Consider the following 22,132-nt stretch of genomic DNA (forward strand, 5'->3'; position numbering starts at 1 on the left):
TGCATACCCAACACTGGGGATCAAGCCCGCAACCCGGGCATGTGCCCTAGCCAGGAATTGAACCTTGATCTTCTGGTTCATAGGTCGACACTCAACCACTGAACCATGCCCGCCAGACAATTATATGATGTTTAATGCTCCTAAGTGAAAAAACACACACACACAAAACAAAAGCAACCCAACTATGTATTCATGGTTCACACTCCTACCCTCCATAAATACCCTTCTGCCTCAAGTGTACCTGGGAAATAATAGGTATTCACTACAAGTTCATCCATTCATTCACACAACCATTCAATGAATGAATGGTGTCTGCAACACACAAAGCATCAAGTGAGATGCAGAGAAGGCAGGCTAGTCCAACCTTATAGAATTTACAGTCTACTGGAAAGAAAAAAGCTCAATTTAGATATAGGGTGACCAAAAGCTGAATAGTTGAATGGGAGGTCAAAGGTGGTGAGCAGAGATTTGTCTCTGCTTTTTAATAACATTTACGCGTTATTGTAATAATAGCCATCTATGGCCAATAAGAGATTTGAGCACTCCATCCTCATCTTCTGCTCAAATCCTCTGGAAGGTGCAAGTAAAAAAGTCAAGAAAGCCCTGTGGCTGCTGCCTCCTTTCTCCCAGAGACAAAATTTGAACCTGAAGGAACAGGAAGGGGTGATATGATACTGTGGCAATAATCTGGTTATTATTAACAGGAAAGGAGTAAAGGGAAGACTAGATAATACAGGCATGCCATTTGTACAGCTTTGCTAATTTAACACTTTCCAAGTCTGCTCCCGACTGACTGGACAACAGACGCAAGCCCAGTATGGTCCCAGTGACGTGGGAAGGTGCCTACCTGTCTGTCAGTCACACCTGGGAACAAATTAGTGGCCAGAATAGGTGTGGTCACTGCAAGGGCTGGGAACCTGAATATTTAAACTTCTGAACAAAGGAGCAAGCTCTCTTGGTTTTTACTCTCTTGGCTCTTCCGGAGCGGCTCCCGGCTCTCCTGCTGTAGGGGCTGTGCTCCCCTGTGTCCACATGGCCCAAATTAGCCTGAATGCTGAGCTGGGCCCAGCTGCAACATGGAACGGAGTTCTGGACCCCCAGCTGCCCCTCTTTCAGGGCTGGGTTAAGGGACATGGGACATTGAAACCCGAGGGATGTAACTCCATGCAAACAAAGTCTTTTTCTACATCTCATTCTCCCATGTGGGCTTCTGAAAAGTCTTATTTCAGTGGTACCCCAAGAACCTCACGCTCACTCGTGTCTGAGAAATCTGGTCCACTAATTCCTCCAGCAACAGATAGAGCAAGGAGTTATAAGATGTCAGCCTGGGGTCTACATTCTAATCTATGACCAGCCTCCTACACAACTTTAGGCAAGTTCCTTGATTTTTTAAGTCCTCATCTGTAAAACAGGGGCAATGCCCCTAACAGGACAAGCTTCTGACTGAATAAAATGCAAGGAAAAGATGAGCAGGGACTCCAAAGACCAAATAAAGGGAGGAGTGTGTGAGGGCAGCGCCCGAGGAGGGGCCTGGAGGCAGGAGACTTACTTCGGAGCAGGACCCTGCCGAAGAGGCTGTGGTCCCTGTCCAGGGTGTTGCAGTTCCAGCGGTGCTGCCGGAATTGGTGCTGGCACTCCGCTGTCCACTCTGCCACGCCCAGGCCAATGGCACGCATCACGTCCGGGTGTCGGTGGCACAGCTGCCGCTGGCGGCTCACCAGGCCTGGCACATTGTCACACATCACCCTGGAGGCGCCGCCTGTAGCTCTCATGTACCTGAGAAGGGCCAACACAGAGGTGAGAACACTGACATTCAGGCCCGAAGCCACGTTTCCTGGGAGTTCAAAGCACTGTTTCAAATATGAATTTCTTATCCTTTTAGGGATACTGGAAAGCAAAGGTTATTTAATTTTAGTTCCATGGAGAAGCAGCACAGCAGGCATGAGAAGAAACCAGGTAGAAGCCACCCCAAAGTGGAGCAATGGCTGTCTTGGACATGAATCCAGGGCCAGCAGATGACGCTCTGGGCGGTCAGGGAACAGAGTGAGCAGGGAGGGGCAACATCTTTTGGGAAGAGCCTTCAAAGACTGTTCCCAAGAAGGCTCTGATCTCAATGATGAAATGTGTCTGGACTTGGCTTTGGGGGAAGCCAACCTTTAAAGCTTCTCGCTCGCATTTATTTGACCCGAATGTTTAAGTATGTTAAGAAACTGTCTGTATCTGTCTAATCGACACCTGCTGGTATCTGATGTTACACTCTCCTCACAGACATGCCGTTCTTTCGGATCCTTTAAATACTTCCATTTTCTAGCTCTTCTTGGCCTTTATAGAGAACCTTTGGAAATAGTTCTTTCTATTGTTATTAAGGACACGAGATGTTTGGAAGAATCAAACAGTATTATAGCTCCATAAAGTACTTTTGAAAAGCAACTTTAACAAAAAAAAAATTACATCATCATCTCTGCCCAGATGTTCTCTATTAGTTGTGAAATGTTTAGAAAAGGTACCTTTTATATAACCAAAGCTGCCATAGGTGTCTTTTGAAGCCATCAAACAAGGAGAATGTCTTTTCTTGCATTTTCATTACTTTATATGATCATAAAATCATTATAGCTATGATTTCCAAAAGAAAAACATATTTAAGTGACAGCCGAGAGACAAAGTGACAAAAAGACTGGGCAATAAATAATGTTTAACCATGGAAACAGAAACATCATCTTATTGAAAAAATGGTCATTCTGATAAATCAATCTTTGATCCCGTGTCAGCAATGTCAAGGCTAAACGCCTTCCCATCCAAAGTGCTGGAAGGAGGACTTGAACCCCTCTTCCCATCAGTGCTCTGCCATGCTCCTTTGGAGAGCTCCAGAGTCTCCTGGAGTTCCATGCCCTAATCTTTCCTTAGATTCCCCCAGGTAACAGGTCTTTCAGAATCAGTATTTTAGTGTCTGTTGGGAAACCTCTAGGTGCAAGGACGCCAAAGAGTTCTCCATTCCCTCCTTTCAAGATCATTAGGTAGGAAGATGTACAAGAGTTTCTGGGGGGGGGGGGGGTAGAAAAGCTCCCTTTGTAAGGTGGCTAAGACCTGTTATGTTCACTGTGCAAAATAAATAAGTCGCTGATCAGCGTACAAAGGACAGCAGCACAGTTCCTCTGGGAGCCCCCGCCCCATCCCCTGCCCCGAGCTCCCGGGGAGGCGGTAGTCTCTACCTGGAGGCAGCAGCACAGCGTTCTTCCCACCCATGGGGAGAAGCACCAGGAATGTGGAAGGACGGGAAATAATGCAAAATCACACGCTCGCGGCTCCACAGCCCCTGCCTGCCTGCCTGAATGGCCCCTAGGTTTGTCTAGAGTTTTTTGTGTGTTTTTTTTTTTGGGGGGGGGGTATGGGGAAGTGGCGGGGGTACAACTGTAGTTTTCAGAGTCAACACACACACACACACACACACACACACACACACACACACGTCTCTTAACGGGATAAGAAATTGGCTGATTTTGCTGTCGTTCAGCTGGATCCAAATAACCCAAATATTAGAATCAGAGTTCTCATTTGAGGGAGGTTGTGGGTTTTTTCTTTTTTCTTCTTTTTTTTTTTTTTTAGTTGTCAAAGTTGGAATGGTCTTCAGAGGAAAAGCGAGGGACTCGGGATCAGGGCACTGGGAGAGGGCAGCAGCCAGGGTTGCGCCTGGAACCCGCGGAGAACCGCCGCGAGCAAGGGTTTCCCTGACCAGTGCGGTCCCATTCCCATATGGAAAACCCGCCTCCCACCCGGGCCGGGCTGCGTGGACTTACCACCATGAAGAGCTGACCTCAGGCCTGAGCCAGGTCAAGAGCAGAGGGAGCCAGAGCCAGATTCCACCGAGAGGGCCGTTCATATTAACCCCCTTGCGTCCGCATCAGGTCAGACTCCGTGTCCGGGCGCCATGCGTGCCCCGAGCAGAAGCGCTCAGCACCGGGAGCGCCTGGTCACTGCCGCCAGCGCCTCGCCGCGCCCCAGCCCCCCGCTCGGTCTGCAGCGAGTGGCGAGACTCGCTGATAAAGTTTCCAACGACGAGCAGGGCGAGCGATAAAGGCCAACCCGGCTGCCTCGCCCACAACCCAATTCCCCAGGCGCCGCGAGCGCAGCGGCGGAGAGCTCTGCGCACCTCCCGCGCCCAGTCCGCTCGCTCCCCACCCGCCCGGGCGAAGCCGAGGGAGGGGGCGCTGCGCTGGCGCCGGCGGGGAGGGGCGCGGGGTTTATCCAACAGACGATGAAATGATGGCAAGAGATGTCTGTGGGCGAGATGAGGCGGGGCAGCAGGAGCACCTCTGTGTGGCCTCGAGCTCCCGCGGAGGCAGGTAGCTTTCGGGAAGCTCCCGGCCAAAGAGCATCCGTGGGCTCCCGCCACACGCGCGTCCAGGGTAGGCTAGGCGACCCTCCTGCAAATCCAAGTCCCGGAGCGTGCGACGTGGGGAGTCGGGGTGGGTGGGGGGGGACACGGAGATAACTGTGTACAGAGCGCAGGAACCGGAGGCGGTTTTCAACTCACTGCTTTCCCTCCACTTGTAAATGTGGAGTCTTTGCAGGGCAAGGATGGGGAGGGAGGGGTCGGGCCTCAGGGAGATGAAGACGTGTGGCCTCGATTGCTGGAGCCGGGCTTATATACAGAGCTCGCAGGGAGGGGGGCCGCGAAGGTCCGTGACCCTCCCGACCTCACTGAGGCGTCCTCGGCCAAAGCGTCTGGGGAAGATGCGGTTTTGACGCATACCCAGTTCTTCCCCGGCGCTGCGGGAGCGCAAAGATCCCAGAGGGAGGGACCAGGCAGCGAGGACCCCCCGGGGAGCGCCTCCGGCCGCCCTGGCGCTCAGCCTTGGAGTTTGCGGAGGTGAGGGGACCTTCTCGGTCCTGGATTTGTGCCCCCGCAGAGCCGAGAGAGAGGCACGGGCTGCGGGTGGAGCATCTTGAGCAGCAATTGGCTCGTAGCCCGCCGTTTATCACCGGAAAGGAAGACCAGGAACTCGGGCGTCGGTGAACTGTTCCAATGCTCTTTTCCTGGGGCGGGAACCCGCCGCCCGCGGGGAGTGTGCCTTGGGGAACCCGGAGTTTGGGGAGGGGGGAGCCTGGGGGAGCGCCACATTGTTCGCAAGGCGTGGAGGGGTGACCCTCCGGATGGAAAGAGCCGGCTCTTCCCCCACCCAGTCCTCGGCCAGAGCGGCCGTCCCTCCGGGAGGGAGAGCGGTGAGAGGCTGGAAGGAGCGCAGCTCGGAAACGCCAAAAACCTGAAAGATGCTGTCATCGCCACCCCGTTCCCCCCGCCGGGCCCTGGCAGGTCCGGCCCCTCCCAGGCTGACCCAGATACATCCCGGTTTGGGTCCGGAAAGGGAGGGGAGGGAAACCAGCCCCGCGCCACCCACGACTCGGGAAGAGCAGGGCTCGGAGCCAGGCCGCGCCGCCGTATCGCCGGCCGTGACCCTGGGAAGTTCGGGTCGGTCTGCGCAGGTCGCGAGGGAGGGGCCAGGGCGCTTCTTCTCCCAGTGTGCGGGAGGGGACAAGGGGATGTGATGTGCTAGGCACCCAACAACCACCAATATCGGCATTTACCTCTATGCTCATGATCACAAGCATCTTTCCTGGGTGAAGCAGAAGAATAAGCTACAATTTAATTCCACCCTCCCTTGCCCACAGTCTCTCACAGGGAAATCCAGACACTCGGGACATGTAGAAGAGATGGGTGGCCCCAGAGGAACATAAGAAGCCAACATACCACTTCTCAGTGAAGAATGCAGGGTGTGGGTGTGGATGTGGGAAAATGTAGGCAGTTGTATGTTTCGCTCATGGACAAGGAGACCTGAAGCTACCTAAAAAGCTCCTTAACCCACCGCAGCATATGGTGTCCTCGCAGCTAAGGGGAGTTGGACGCATGGAGCATGACCATCAGCTCGGAGGCCCTGTCTCTCCGCCCAGGGGAGTTGTCCATTGGCCGGGAGATCTGCCCTTCAGTTGTTAGTGAGGCCAATGGAATGACCTAAACCTGAACCAGACCTCCTGGAAGAAGAATGGACCATTCCCCCAAACTAATGAAATCCAGCCCAAAGCCTTCATCCTGGGGCAGGAGGAGAAGTAACACGCGACTTGAAGAGAGGAAGTAAAGCTTGGTGAAAGGCAAAGGGCTGAACATTTCAGTTAATGAGAAGCTAAATCCAGATGTGAGAAAAGGCCCACACAAACACCCCCTCTTGACCTGTCCAGAGGCAGTCTTGGCCAGAGGACTTGTCTCTCCCAGACCTGTGATTCCATTTCCCTCCCATTCTCCACCCCTTTTCACTTACGACCCATTATTAGGTCCATACAACTTCTTTTCCTGCCACACAGGCCCGACTTTCCCCTCTCATCTGTACCTGTTCTCTTGATGAACTGTTCGCGTTGAAGATAGGGTGTTTACTGTTAGAAATTTGGAAATGCTCACAAAAAATTAGGAGGAGAGAGGGTGATTGCAAACCTCAGTTCTCTTGCCATAAGAACTGCCATCCCACAGAAGAGCTAATAATGAAGTAAATTGCACAGGACTCCAGCCTTGCTGTAGCAGATGGTGAGGTAAGGAAAGACAGGGTTAAGAGTGCCTTTAGATCGATGAATTTAATGTCTGATTTCTTGTTTGTTTCTTCAATGAGAAATATCAGAATTGACTGTGAAACTCATTTACAGTATACAGAACCCAATTCTTTTTCTGAAGATTAATGTTAGTTTGCTTGTAACTTCAGTATAGCATTGTAGCCAAATGAGTCAGTCTATTTTCTTAGTTAGATCCATTGTTTGTCTAATCTCCCAGGGTGGAGAGAGAGAACTAATTTACTACCAAACCATCTCCACCCTTTAAAAATGGAGAGTCACTTCTAGAACCAAATAGTAATTTGTCTTTCAGTCTGAACTGCCTTCTTCTTAAGGCAGTGTCTCCTAATTTAGGTACTCATCAACCAATGATTCAAAGTTCAAGTATCTCCAACTTAGCTTCAGTGACCTTTGTGTATATACAGGACAGGTCAAAGATGGGAAAAAAAGAAATATGTACCTTTTGTACTTTCGTCTAAGAGTATCAGATACATAACAATACAGGTTAAGTTTGAAATTTGAAATTTGTCTGCAATGCCCTTAAAACATTGTTCCTGCTGGTTTGGCTCCGTGAATAGAGTGTCCGTCTGTGGACTGAAGGGTCCCGGGTATAGTTCTGGTCAAGGGCAAATACCTCATACCTCAGTTGCAGGCTCAATCCCTGGCTCTGGTCAGGCATGTGTGGGAGGCAACCAATCAATGTGTGTCTCTCACATCGATGTTTCTCTCTCTCTCTGTCTCTCCCCCTCCTTTCCCCCCTTTCTCTCAAAAACAATGGAAAAATATCCGTGGGTGAGGATTAACAAAAAAACAAAAACACTGCTCCCTTTCCCCTTTAGTCACTCCTGAAATTTAATTAAGCACTACCTATTCTTTGTCAGAAATTGCTTTTAGGAAAAGTTCTATTATCAGTGATTTAAATCTCAATGTGCATTTAAATTAATGTGCACCAAAAAGTTACTCCCAGCATGATTTATTCCTCTAGTAAAATAACCTCTAAGACTGGACAAAACTAGAGGAGGCAAATTTTTTCAGGGATCGGTAGGAAACAGCTGTGATCCTCGAGAGAAGGGAACCACATGAAGTGTGTTCCACAACTTTCTCATAATTGCCCTGGTTTTTCTGCAGAAGGGTACTTTTCCTGGGCTGCAAGAAGTGGAATCCAAGCAGAGCAACAGACTCAGTTAAGGAGGAAGAGATGAGAGTTTTTCGCTGTTGAAGTGGCTGAAGTTAGCAGGGTAGCATATCTGAAAATAGGCAGCTGTGAAAAGGGAAGTTCCACAGTCTACATGGAGATTCACCACGGGTCCTTGGACAAGAGCTGGACTGAATCCTATATAATAAAGATCTAATGTGCTAATTAGACTGAACAGCAGAACAACTGTCCGGACGACCTTCCGGATGAAGCCGGGCTGCGAGGGCCGAGCCCCTTGCATGAATTTCGTGCATCGGGCCTCTAGTATAAATCTAACAAGACTCTGCCAGGTCTAGCACAGATTGCCTGCTGCATGGCATGTGGTGTTGAGAGAGATTGGAGTTCCAGCTTAGCAGGGTCAGGAGGCCCCATTGTGCACTTCAGACATTCAACTGAGATGCTAGAAAGACCATCCCTCTAATGTAAGGGTCATGACTTTGCGTAAAAACAGACAGGCCAAGGGGAATTTACAAGAATAAAACCAACGTCCATTAAGTTAAGATGACCTTGTATCATTTATAATCTCAAGCATACAATAAGAAATTAATAGGCAGGTGAAAAACCTGAAAAACGTGACCCATACTCAAGAGCAAGCAGTCAAAAGAAACTGACTCTGAGGTGACCCAGATGTAGGAACTGTCAGGAAGGCAACTTTAAAGTAGCTCTTATACTGTATATTGAACATATAACTATGTTCAGGTACTTAAAGGAAAAAATAGTCACAGTGAACAAATACATGAAGAGTCTCAATAGGGAAATAGAAGCCATAAGAAACAAAGACAAGGAGAAAATATTAGAGCTGCACAAAAAGACATAAGCAGGAACTACTGAAATCAGGCGACAGTGGAATAACATCTTCCAAAGGGGATGCTGCTGAACTGGAATTCTATAATCATTGTAAAGCTCCTTCAAAAATGAAGGGAAAATAAAGATGCCTTCAAACAAAAGCTAAGAAAATAAATATTAAGTCAGTTCTTTAGGCTGAAATAAAATTATACCAAATCGTCTTATGGAAACACAGGAAGGAGTGAGCACCAGGGAGGGTAAATTTGAAGGAAAATATAAAATATTGACTGTTAAAACAATGGTTGTTGTATGTTGTGAGGTTTAAATCCTATAGGAGGAAAACATATGGCATCACTAGTACAAAAACAGGAGGGGACTCTGATTCCAGATAAGATGGCTGAAGTACACCACACCCTGTCTCTCCCTCTGAATGTGCCCATGCAACTTGTACAGAATGCACAGAAAAGCTATTTGAGGACTCTGAAAAGTAAATGGTAGCAGGTGGTTTGAGGAAGACCAGGAATTTAAGTATCACCAAATGATGATGAGTTTCTTATTTGTGTATCTCCTCTGATATTCTGAAACCTAGGCCCAAGGCAGCCAAATCCTCGAAGTGGAAACCTTAATATACCGGCAGACCAACAGGAGAAGTCTCCATAGAAGCCAACTAGTTTTTATTCAAGGAGCACAAAAGGCACCCTTAACATCCTCAGAGTGGAAGAAATCCCCTTGCTTCTGCCCCCTCCATTTATCTCAGACCGCAGTCCCCTGGAATTCCTGTGTAGATGTTGGCAGTAGTGACTGTGGCAGCAGTGAGAGCCCACATGTGCCTAAAACTTCAAAAGATGAGAAAATTCCTCTCTAACCAGAGGAACTGAGGTTCCAAGAAGGTGGAACAAAATTCCATGACTTACTTTCTTTTTCTCTGCTGCTATGTGCTCCAGAGATGGGTGCAGTCACAGAAAGCGTATGGCAGAGTGAGATAACTAAAGCCACAGGTTCTGACCAAAGAACCAAAAAGGGGAGTCCTTGAGGACCAGAAAGTCTTTGGGAAGTAGTGAAAAATCCAGAGCTGGGGAAGTAATTCCATAAAGTTACATGTGAGCTGCTGTTCATACCCCCTGTGCACATGTTGATCATACTAAGGACTTTGAGGACAGAACTATGGGATAGACCACCTCCCAGGTCCCAGACACATGTGAGGCCGGCATGAATACCATTGTAAAGGCCATGAAAAATGGAAAAAAACATCAGAACAAGGACCCACAAAAAGCTGGTCAGAATTCTTGGCCTGACTGGGCTGATTATATGCTAAAATAAGAATAGCAACATTCTCCCTAGGATTGAAACAAAACCCAGAGTCTCTTAACATTCTACTCAAAATGTCCAGGATAGAACAAAATTACCCGGCATACAGAGAAGCAAGAAATTCCAACTCAAATAGAAATATAATATATGGACACTAATTCTTAGATGACACAGATGTTGAAATGATCAAAGACTTTTAAAGTAGCTGTTTTTCAAATGCTCCAAGAAATAAGGGTAAATACTTTTGAAATAAGTGGACAATAGAAAATATCAGCAAGTAAACATAAAATAGATAAGGAACCACATAGAAGTTTGAGAACTGAAAAAACTACTCATCTTTCACTGTGAGATGGTGAATATCTCACTGGATAAGGCCAACATCAAAGTGGAGATGACAGAGGAAAGTATGAGTGAACTTGAAGATAGGTCAATAGAAATTATCCAGTTCTAACAAGAGAATGGCAAAAAAAAAAAAAAAAAAAAAAAAAAAAAAAAAGATTAAAAGGAAATGAGCAAAGCTTTAGAAATCTCTGGAACAATTATATAAGGAATAACATTGTCTTGTGAAATCCTATAAAGATAAACTGTCCATTGCAACAAAAAATACTTGCAGAAATAATGGCTAAAATATGGTGATAGCTTTCTACATTCCACTTGAAGTTATAAAATGTTGGTTCTAATCTTTGTAATCTTAAGGTTAATCACTAAAGAAATAATATAACAAATAAGTTTTTCAATGATCTATTGCTGTATAATAAACCACTCCCAAAATACGGCTTTTTATACATTGAGAAATAATCAGCATGTGACACTGTATTTGTTTTAGGTGTACTGATACAGGTGTACCTTGGAGGTATTATAGTTTGGTTCCAGACCACTGCACTACAATAAAGCAAATATGACAACAAAGCAAATCCAGTGATTTTTTTTTTAGTTTCCCAGTGCATACGAAAGCTATGTTACATTCTACTGCAGTCAACTAAGTGTGCAATAGCATTATGTCTTAAAAAATGTGCATACCTTAATTAAAACACTTTATTGCTAAAAATGCTAACCATCATCTGAGCTTTCAGTGATAAAATCTTTTTGCTGGTGGAGGGTCTCACCATGTTGATGGTTGCTGACTGATAAGAGTGGTGATTGCTGAAAGTTAGGATGACTGTGGCAATTTCTTAAAATGAGACAACAATGAAGTTTGCTTCATTGACTGACTCTTCCTTTTATGAACGATTTCCCTGTATCACACAATGCTGTTTGATAGCATTTTCCCCAAAGAACTTATTTCAAAATTGGAGTCAATGCTCTCAAACCCTGCCACTGCTTTATCAATTAAGTAAATGTAATATTCTATTTTGTTGTTATTTCAACAATTTTCACAGCACCTTTAACAGTAGATTCTATCTCAACACACCACTTTCTTTGCTCATCTGTAAGAGCAACTAATCTGTTCAAGTTTTATTCTGAAATTGTGGCTATTGAGTCACATCTTCAGGCTCTCCTTATAATTCTTGTTCTCCTGATATTTTCACCAAACCTGCAGTTCCTTCCTCCACAGAAATCTTAAATCCCTTAAAGTTATCCATGAAGATTGGGATTAACTTCTTCGGAACTACTGCTAATGTTGATATTTGACCTCTTCCCATGAATCACAAATGTTCTTAATGACATCTAGAATCGTGACTCCTTTCCAGAGGTTTTCAGTTTTCTCAGTACAAGATTACCAAAAACTTTAACTTCATAAAAATGCAATACCTGTGGTTCAGCCAGCATGGCTCAGTGGTTGAGCGTCAACCGATGGATCAGGAGGTCAATGGTTCGATTCCTGGTCAGGGCACATGCAATGCGAGCTCATCCCCAGTAGGGGACGTATGGAAGGCAGCCAGTCCATAATTCTCTTTCATCATTGATGTTTCTCTCTTTCCCTCTCCCTTACTCTCTAAAATAAAAATTAAAAAAATTAAAAAAATTAAAAACACACAAAAAGAATATCTGTGAAGTGCAATAAAGTTAATCATAATAAAGCGAAGTATGCTGTAATGATCTGATATATGTATATATTGTGAAATGGATTGCCACAATTTAATTAACATCCATCACCACACATAGTTACAATTTTTTAAAAAACTTTTAAGATTTACTGTATTAGCAACTTTAAAATATACAATGTCGTATGCTTAACTATAGTCATCAAGTTATACATTATATCCCCAGGACTTATTTGTTTTATAACTGGAAGTTTGTACCTTTTGACCACCTTCATCCATTTCTTCCTCTCCACAGCCCCACCACTGGCAACCTCCAATTTGTTCTATCTATGAGTTGTTGTTGTTTTTTAAGATTCCACATACAATGATCATACAGTATTTGTCTTTCTCTGCATGACTTATTTCACTTAGCATAATACCCTCAAGGTCCATCCATGTTGTCTCAAAGACAGGATTTCCTTTTTTCTGGCTAAATAATATTCCTGTCTGTGATATTTTCTTTCTCCATTCATCTGTTCCTGATCTTAGAGGAAAAGCTCTCAGCTTTTCACCACTAAGTATGATGTTAGCTGTGAGCTTGTCATATATGGCCTTTATTATGTTGAGGTACATTCCCTCTATACCCATTTTGCTGAGAGTTCTTATCGGGAGTAGATATTGAATTTTGCTAAATGCTTTTTCTGTAGCTATCTAAATGATAGTAAAATTTTTATCCTTCATTTTATTATGTGGTGTATCACATTATGTGATTTGAGCATGTTGAATCATCCTTTCATTCTTGGAATAAATCCCACTAGATCATGGTGTAAGATTCTTTTCATGTACTGTTGAATTCTATTAATATTTTGTTGAGGGTGTTTGCATCTATGTTCATCAGAGATATTGGCCTATAATATATTTTCTCGTCTTGTCCTTGTCTAGTTTTGGTATCAGAAATGCTGGCCTTATAAAATGAGTTTAGAAGTGTTCCCTCCTCTTCTGTTTTTTGGAAGAGTTTTTGAGAGGATTGGTATTAACTCTCCTTTAAATTCACCAGTGAAGCCAGCTGGTCCTGACTTTTGTTTTGATTACTGATTTAATCTCCTTCCTAGTAGTAGGTTGGTTAAGATTTTCTATTTCTTCATGATTCAGTCTTAAGTAAGCAGTATGCTTCTACAAATTTATCCCATCCTTATACATTGCCCAATTTGTTGGCATATAATTGTTATTGTCATCTCTTATAGTCCTTTGTATTTCTGTGACATCAGTTATAACATCTCCTCTTTCATTTCTGATTTCGAGTCCTCTTTTTTTTCTTGGTGAGCCTAGGTAAAGGTTTGTCAATTTTGTTTATCATTTCAAAGAACCAGCTCTTAGTTTCATTGATCTTTTCTAGTGCTTCATTTATCACTTATTTCCACTCTGATCTTTGTTATTTTTCTAATTCCTTGAGGTGTAAGGTCAGATTGGGGACATACTTATGATTTCATTTCTTTTAATCTATTGAGGTTTATTTCATTGCCCAGCATATTATCTATCTTAGTGAATGTTTCATGTTCACTTGAAAAAAAAAGGGGGGGGGGCATAAACAGGTGCTCAATTTCACTAGTTATCAGAGAAGTACAAAATAAAATAAAAATAATTCTATTGAGCCCATCGGATAAGAGAATATATGTCAGTTCATATAAGCATTGGTATGGCTGTGGGGTAGTGAACACTTGTGTGTTGCTGATAGGTCTGTAAATTCATATAGGCTCATTGAAGAGCAGGATAGCAGTGATGTAGTCAGGTTATCACCCAGAAAAAAATGGCAGAATAATTCGAGGTTTGCTTTACAAAGAGACTATTTTTGAAGGTGTGGGAAAAGGAACTATTACCCAACCCACAACCAACTGGAAGGGACATGGGAAGGGAGTGAAGGCTGGGATCCAAAAGGAACGAATCTTGTAGGGGTTGTCTTTAGATGAGACATGTCCTTCAATTGAGGGACACAGATACCAATCTTTCAAAGAGTGGAGCCAGGTGAATACCTGGACCTCACTCCCTCAGGTATTCTGCTGGGGTTCCCTATTGGATACATCCTAACAGGAGCTGAAGGATCCATTAATGTAGTTCATAGTTTCACCTTCCCAGGGAGCGGTTGGGTGGAGAGAGGATCTTGGGGGAGACAAACAGAAATATCTCACAACATCAACAGTTAATGAATTAGAAATGCTTGTGCTCTATAACTAGCTACTCCACTGCTAAATACACTCAAGAAACTTTGTCATATGTACATGAGGACAAATTTACAAGTATGTATAGTGCATTATTATTGGGAAGAAAAAGTCAGAAATAACTCAACATTTTATCAGTGTGAGAACAGGTAGGTAAAATTGTGAGATGGACATATGGTGGACTATTACAGATTAGTTAAAACAAATTAATTACGTCTTTACTTCTTAACATGACTGCATCTGAAAATAGTATTGATGAAAGAGCAAACTGCAAAATAAAGCAATATAAGTATAACTCTGTATTAGTTGGGAATACCTTTGTCATCATAAACAGAAAACCCATCCATAGTGGTTTAAGTGAAATGGGGTTTATTTTTCTCACATGGTCGAGTTAGACCACCTGGAGCTGGTGCAGCTGCCCCGGATGTATATACGCAGGGCCCTTTCACTGCTTCATGCATGGCTGCTCCATCTTATGGCTTCCAGGTATTTGGTAGCAGCCCCCTTTCTGTGCTTAAAATTGAACTACTTCAGGTTATTTGGCAATTCCGTTAACCCTGATTTTCCATCCATGTCTTTAGTATTGTTCTAGTATACAGGAAGTAGATAAATATTTTTGTGTGCTTTAAAAATCTTTATTGTTGAAAGTATTACATACATCTCCCTTCCTCCCCCCACCACCACTGACCCCTTCTAACCTGTCCCCTCCCCCTCCCTTCACTATCCTATTGTCTGCGTCCATGGATTATAAATACAAGTTGTTTGGTTAATCTCTTCCCACTTACCCAACCACCCACCCACCCCCGCCTTCCCTCTGAGATTCCACAGTCTGTCCCATGCTTCTATGTCTCTGGATCTATTTTGCTCATCAGTTTATTTTGTTCATTAGATTCCACATATGAGTGAGATTGTGTGATACTTGTCTTTCTCTGACTGGCTTATTTCACTTAGCATAATACTCTCTAAGTCTCTCCATGCTGTCTCAAAGGGTAAGAGATCCTACTTTCTTACAGGTGCATAGTATTCCATTGTGTAAATGCACCACAGCTTTTTTATTCTCTCGTCTGCTGATGGGCACTTGAGATGTTTCCAGATCTTAGCTATTGTAAATTGTACTGCTATAAACATAGGGGTGCATATATTCTTTCTGATTGGTGTTTCAGGTTTCTTGGGATATAATCCTAGAAGTAGGATCACTGGGTAAAATGGCAGTTCCAAATTTAATTTTTTGAGGAAACTCCGTACTGTTTTCCATAGTGGCTGCACCAGTCTGCAATACCAACAGCAGTGTACTAGGGTTCCCTTTTCTCCACATCCTCACCAGCACTTGTCAGTTGTTGACTTATTGATGGTAGCCATTCTGACAGATGTGAGGTGATACCTCATTTTCATTTCAATTTGCATCTCTCTGATGATTAGTGACTTAGAGCATTTTTTCATATGTCTCTTGGCCATCTGTATGTCCACTTTGGAGAAGTGTCCATTTAGGTCCTTTACCCATTTTTTAATTGAATTGTTTGTCTTCATTTTGTTAAGTTGTATGAGTTCCTTATATATTTTGGACTAGAGGCCTGGTACACAAATTCGTGCACGGGTGGGGTCCCTCTGGGTGGCCTGCGGAGATCAGGCCCCAGCTTACGCCCCCAGCCTCGCAGCCCCAGCTCGCACCTACTGCCTCGCAGCCCCGCCTGGCATCCCGCCTTGGCCTGGTGCCACTCCCTCACCTGCTCCACCATCCCACCTGCAGGGCGATCGGTCCCCACCCGGTTCTCTCAGTGCCTGGGAGCTGGGTGGCAGCTCTCCTCCCCCCTGGCACTGCCACTGGTCGCTGTCTGCGGGGCAATTGTTTGGGGCAACCGGTCCCCCACTTGCACCTGTCTTGGCTGCACCGCCTATTCACCTGCTCCACCATCCCGCCACAGTTCTGCTCTTGTCGGGGCCCATTGGGACCGCAGCACTTCCACTGCCACCTGCTGCCAACACTGTGTTCCCAACGCCACCCATGTTCCATGACTCCCCCTGGTGGTCAGCGCATGTCATAGCAAGTGGTTGAAATCCCAGTCTCCCAGTTGAACTCCCAGTCGAAAGACTGCCCAAGGGGACAATTTGCATAATATGCTTTTATTATATAGGATAGCTACCCTTTATCAGATGTATCATTGCCAAATATGTTCTCCCATACAGTGGGAACCCTTTTTATTTTGTTAATGATTTCTTTTACTGTTCAGAAGTTTTTTATTTTGCTGTATTCCCATTTGTTTATTTTCTCCTTAGTTTTCTTTGCCCTAGGACCGTGGTCAGCAAACTGCGGCTCACGAACCACATGTGGCTCTTTGGCCCCTTGAGTGTGGCTCTTCCACAAAATACCACGGCCTGGGCAAGTCTATTTTGAAGAAGTGGCATTAGAAGAAGTTTAAGTTTAAAGAATTTGGCTCTCAAAAGAAATTTCAATCGTTGTACTGTTGATATTTGGCTCTATTGACTAATGAGTTTGCCGACCATTGCCCTAGGAGATGTATCCACAAATATTTGCTATGAGAGATGTCTGAGATTTTGCTGCCTATGGTTTCTTCTGAGATTTTTATGGTTTCATGATTTACATTTAAGTCTTTTATCCATTTTGAGTTTATTCTTGTGTGTGGTATAAGTTAGTGGTCTAGTGTCATTTTTTTCAATTTTTCCAATTTTATGCTCTTGCCTCCTTTGTCCAATATTAATTTGCTCCTTTCTGCAGGCTGATTGTTATTCTCAGTCTCTTAACGGGCCTCAGAAACTCCACAGGGTGGGGCAATTGCTACCCTCCTCCTTCCCTAACCCTCCCACCCCCAGGCAAAAGCTGCGTAGATGGTAAAGGTCTGCCAGAGAAAGATGTCCTCTGCAATGTCAGGGAATGACTCAGCACAAGAAACCGGGGGGTTCTGCCTTTTAAGCTCTAACCCCAGAGTCCCCAACCCTGGCTTCTGCTCACACAGCTCCAGTCCACTCTGCCTTCCCTCTGCCAGAGCCCAAAGTGAGTGGTTGCACACAAAATTTTGTGCATTGGCCCTTTAAGAAGGTGCCTGCATTTCCAGCTATCTCTCCCTGGTAGACAGCAACCCTGCTGCTTTTTACAACCAGATGTTATGTGGCCACCTTTCTCAGTTCTGGTGTTCTGGGCTGGGAGACCCTGCTTGGGGTTTAGACCCCAGAGTTCTCAGTGGGAACCCCCCACAGCTGAGATATCCCTCCGGAACTTCAGTTGCTGTCTGGAGCCTGGCCAGCCCTTTCACGCCTCTGCACTTCCTACCAGTCTCTATGCAAGCTCTTCTTTCTATCCTTGGTTATCAGGGTTCTCTCCAGCTCGTCTTCAGTTGATTATTCAGGGTGGATTTTCTGTATTTTAGTTGTAATTCCAGTTTGGACCTGGGAGCGGTCAGTATAGCTTATACTTACTCTGCCACCATTTTGGAATCTAGATAAATACTTTTAAAATAATTTTAATGAATAAAAAGCTTAGAAAATGTGTACTTACCAGATGGATAAACTCTGGTACCCACCATGTTGTGTAAAATGTTTCAGTGAGATGAGGTCCTCTTTGTGACTGGAGGAGGTGAGAGTGTATTAGGGTACGTATCATCAGACATTCTGATCAAGATTGAGTCACACACCTCCTCACACCATCACCAATCCTCTTCTACGGGATAATAAGAATGCAAAATCTGGCTTTCTCCACTATCATATGCAGGTTTAATAAGTCTGACTTTACGGTATAGACAAGTGGTTTCTGCTTCTAACTTATAGCTGATTGCACATCTACATTTGAGCGTGCTACATACAATCTGTTAAAAAGGGAGAGAGAAAATAGAGGGGGTCTTATCAAATGTTTGTCTGCTTGACCTAGTAACTCTCCTGACCTTGTGAATTGTGAATACATCTGTTTCGGTTTAGAGAATTTAAGTATTTTTGTGTCATTACATGATAGAAAACATTTCCCTTAAAATATGGTCCTGGCAATTAGAAACATCTGACTTTTTTTTCTGTTGTAGAGTATCATTTTTGGTGCAAGGCACTGCAATGCATGCTTTATGATGAATAACAATGATAGAAATTATATACTGGCTACCATTTACTCAGTGTATGCCACATACAAGACAGTGTAGACAACTTTATATGCCTTAGTTCACTTAATAATTATATCAACTTTATGGGTTTAATTAAATTTGTTAGAACATAGGATTTGTTGAAATAGCTAAAAGACTGGTATAAAAGCTGCACAGCTAGTAAGCGGCAGAGCTAAAATTGGAACTCAGGTATGTCTGGCCACAAGTTTGCATTAATTATACAAGTCTACAACCATTTCTATGTCATGGCATTTAACATTCTAATCATAACCCAATCTCAGGATGATTTTTATCTTTCAGATTAGAATACTAAATTTTAGAGGAAATAATTATTAATTATAATCATATATTTCATGACTCTTCTTTTGTGTTTTTTTAAACAAATGTTTATTACCCAAAGTCATGTAATTGGATATTTCTCTGCTTTTTACACAATTATTCTTGCTCTCTACAGAAAGGCTGCTTTTAACTTCTCATCGGGTGATGGCAAGCATTAAAATCCTCAGTGATTTAAGTTGAAAACAGTACATGGGTACATAGCTCTTGCACTTATCAGGGATGTAAAAGTGAATTTTTATTCAAAAATTCAAAATAAAATATCTGTAGGTGTGGACAATAACAGAAGTAACCCACTGTATCTTATCAATTGAAACCAGTAACTAATGGTTATAGTAATTTTCTTAAACATCGGCCAGCCTTTTTCTAAAGTCATTTCCTTTAATTGACTTCTCTGAAGTTATAGGTGAGGAGCACGGCCTTGAGCTTCCTCTCTCAGTTCTCATGAATGATGGTAAAGCACTTGATATGTGATTTTTGTACTGGAACACGTGGTGTTCCCCGGATTCTTTGTCTGTCAGAGTCAAAGAATGAATCCATGAACGGAAGATGGTATAGCAAAGGTGGAGATTTATTGAAGAACAAGTACAGACTCCCACATGGGGAGGGGGAAAGGGTCCCACCAACTTCCTGTTTCCTTGGTTTATAAAGGCTGCAAGTCCCTGTGTCCTGATATCCTTTCTGATTGGTCAATATTCCCTTTTGAATTGGTTACTATAGTAATGCTCGAGGCCCTCCTCCTTCATTGTCCTCCTATTTCTTCTGGGCTTTCTTCCTCCTTCTTTATTTTGTAAATATAGACCTTTTGGCTACTCCCAGTTCCCTTGTCTTATGTAAATGTAACTATTGCTGGTCCCTTGTGTTATGAAAATGTACCTTCTCCCAGTCTGTAGCCCTGTATTTTTTCCATGAACCCCCAATGCTAAAAATTCCCTAAACCTGCCTATATTCCCCTAAAATTCCTATTTCCCACTATTGTAGGATTAGAACATGCCACCTCCCATACCACCTCCATTCCATCCATCCTGCCCTTCCCAGGAGCTTTCTCTTCTCTAGAAATTTCTGTGACTACAACTTCTGCTGTTGGCAGCAACATCCAATAAAGCAGTTTTCACAACCTTAGTCAGATCAATGATTCTTTTACCCACCATATTCACAAAATCTCCAAACAGCATCATAACCAATTTCTGAGGAAGTTTGCATAATTTTCTCAACTATCACCAATCCCTCAATACCTGTATTCTTAGCAATAGTCATTGCAGGAATTTTGTGTGCTTTTAAAATAATTTCTATACCAGTATTTCTTATCTTCATTAACTGGAATTAATGAGCCTAAGGTTGGAATGCACCACCGAAGCAAGGCACAACCTCCTCCCAGAACAATGCCTTCCTCAACAGCAGCTCATGTAGCATTGAGGGCATCTGTTACTCTTTCTTTTCATTCACTTCATCACTTCTCTCACCAACCTTCAGCATAGCTACTCCATCTGAGAGCTTTGCCAGACATTAATTTAGTTTTTCCTTTTCATATTCACTAATTGTGACATTAACTGCTTGATGATTTCTTGAATACATTTTTCAATTAGACCCTTGTCACCTTTTCCTTTCAAGAGCATAGCTTCATCTTTGGTCACAATAACCTCTCCAACTTTTCCTAAGTCATGAGGTTGAACACCCTTAAGAGTTAGAGTCAATCCAATCACTGTACCACCAGTAGCAATAGCCATGTCTTAAGCTGATACTTTCTATTGTCACCAAAAGCTGGAGCTTTGACTGCTGCAACCTGAGGACCAACTTTTAGCCTATTCAAAACAAGTGTACTCAAAGCTTCTTCAGCGATTATGACCAAGGGTTTACAGCGGGCATTGGCAATTTCAAGAGCAGATTCAATGGACTGAACACTAGAAATTTTCTTCCCACTCAGCAGAACACAGGCACCTTAGAATTCACATTTCTGACCTTTTGCTGTATTAATAAAGTATGGTAAATATAACCTCAATCAAACTTCATGCCTTCAATAATTTCTAATTCATTATTCAGTGTTTTTCCACCCTCTACTGTGATGACTCCTTTTCTTCCAATCGTTTTCATTGCATCAGAAATTATGCTGTGAATTTCTTTGTCTCAATTTGCAGATAGTATAGCAACCTGAGCTATTTCTTCAGGGGGTGTCACAGTTTTAGACAGCTTCCTATATTCAGAAATTATAGCACCAACAGCTAACACCACACCTCTCCTGATTTCCACAGGATGAGCACCTTTACTAATCTTCTCAAAGCCTTCCTTGGCAATAGAGCATGCCAGTACAGTAGCAGTGGTGGTGACATCCCAGTCTCTTCATTTGTATTGTTGGCAATACCTTGAACAAGTTTAGCGCCAATATTTTTATATTTATCTTTTCAGTCAATGGACTTTGCAATGGTCACACCATCTTTTGTTACTTTGGGACTTCCCCACTCCATTCAATAATCACTGTTCTTCCCTTTGGCCCCATAATAACAGCTAATAGGTCTATACCTTGAAACATTAAGGCTCAGACATCTGTACCAAATTTTATATCTTTGGCATAAATCTGAGTTAGATAAGAGTCAGCGCCCTGGACACTGGCCTAATTTGGTGAAGGACTCTGTAATCGAAGCATTTTTGTGAGGCAGCGTCAGGGCCTGCAAGCGGTGAGGCAGGCCATCTGCGGTCAGTGATGCCTATTTCATGACACTTGCAAAGTACTGCTGGTAAGTGACAGAAGCAAATACAGTCTAAGATTAGCCTACTAGACATTTACTAGGGAGTGCTCTGTAGAGCAACACCTGTGCAAGGAGAGGGAAGGAAGCAGGATGGGCAGAGGAAGAAGATGGGCTGTGATACACTCGGTGAAGGCCTCAGCCAACCCCACCAGGAGTTCTGAAGCAGGATCCCTGCAGAGTTATCTTGAGTTGCAAGGAGGGCCCCTGAAATTGGAACCTTTAAGTTCCTATATTAACTAGCCATTACTGGGAGTAGACATCATTTTTGGAAGGCAGTTTTCCTTAGTAGGGAAATTGCACAAAGATCACTGTCTGCTAGTCTCATTTCCAGCAGCTGGGGGAATAAGTCCTTTATTCCATCACAGCGCCCACTTCCGATGCAAAGCCTTACTAAGAAGAAAATTCACCATTTTTCTTTCATTCTATGATGCTATTCCTATTTTATATTTTATCTAGAAACTGATTTAAGGACTTTGCATAATAACTAATCTTTCATTTCCACATTTTAAATACAATCTTGGTAAGCCGCAGCTAACCGTGAGTGCTATTGTGATATTACCACTAACATGAGGGTTAATTGTAATATTACCACTAAGTGGATAGTTATAATATTACTACTACAGGTTCTAGGTGTATTATTTTAATACCTTACATTGGGGGCAGGAGAAATTGTACATATGCAAGCCCAAAAATTGGTTTAACACTAATAATTCTTTACTCCATGATGAGTAGTTTACTTTAAATCTGGTCTAAATCTCTTCTGAAAGATTTTACACATTAGGAACTTAGTTGATGTTTCTATCTCTCTCTTCCTCTCCTTTCCTCTCTGAAATCAATAATATATATATATATATATATTTCACTGAAAACTACTTAGTGAGGGGTCAAACTT

The 22,132-nt window shown here is 43.4% G+C and overlaps 1 protein-coding gene and 1 pseudogene across 2 annotated transcripts in view; both read right to left on the reverse strand.

Annotated features, from left to right (window-relative positions):
• The window catches only part of WNT2 (Wnt family member 2), a gene marked incomplete at its 3' end in the record, with an annotated part of 68,156 nt that extends 64,116 nt beyond the window's left edge, over nucleotides 1-4,040 (reverse strand). The window contains exons 1-2 of the mRNA XM_080665525.1: nucleotides 3,795-4,040; nucleotides 1,550-1,776 (exon numbers count right to left, since the gene is read on the reverse strand). Of these exons, the coding sequence (XP_080521651.1) occupies nucleotides 1,550-1,776; nucleotides 3,795-3,877 (310 nt within the window). The 5' untranslated portion in view covers nucleotides 3,878-4,040. The remainder of the gene's footprint in view (nucleotides 1-1,549; nucleotides 1,777-3,794) is intronic.
• A 15,439-nt stretch (nucleotides 4,041-19,479) lies between these two features.
• Nucleotides 19,480-21,274, reverse strand: LOC308246798 (60 kDa heat shock protein, mitochondrial-like; annotated as a pseudogene). The gene has a single exon. The product of its transcript is annotated as a 60 kDa heat shock protein, mitochondrial-like (transcript).
• Nucleotides 21,275-22,132: the final 858 nt, after the last annotated feature.

The sequence above is a fragment of the Plecotus auritus genome (genome assembly GCF_963455305.1).
Source record: "Plecotus auritus genome assembly, chromosome: 4".
Lineage (NCBI taxonomy): Eukaryota > Metazoa > Chordata > Mammalia > Chiroptera > Vespertilionidae > Plecotus > Plecotus auritus.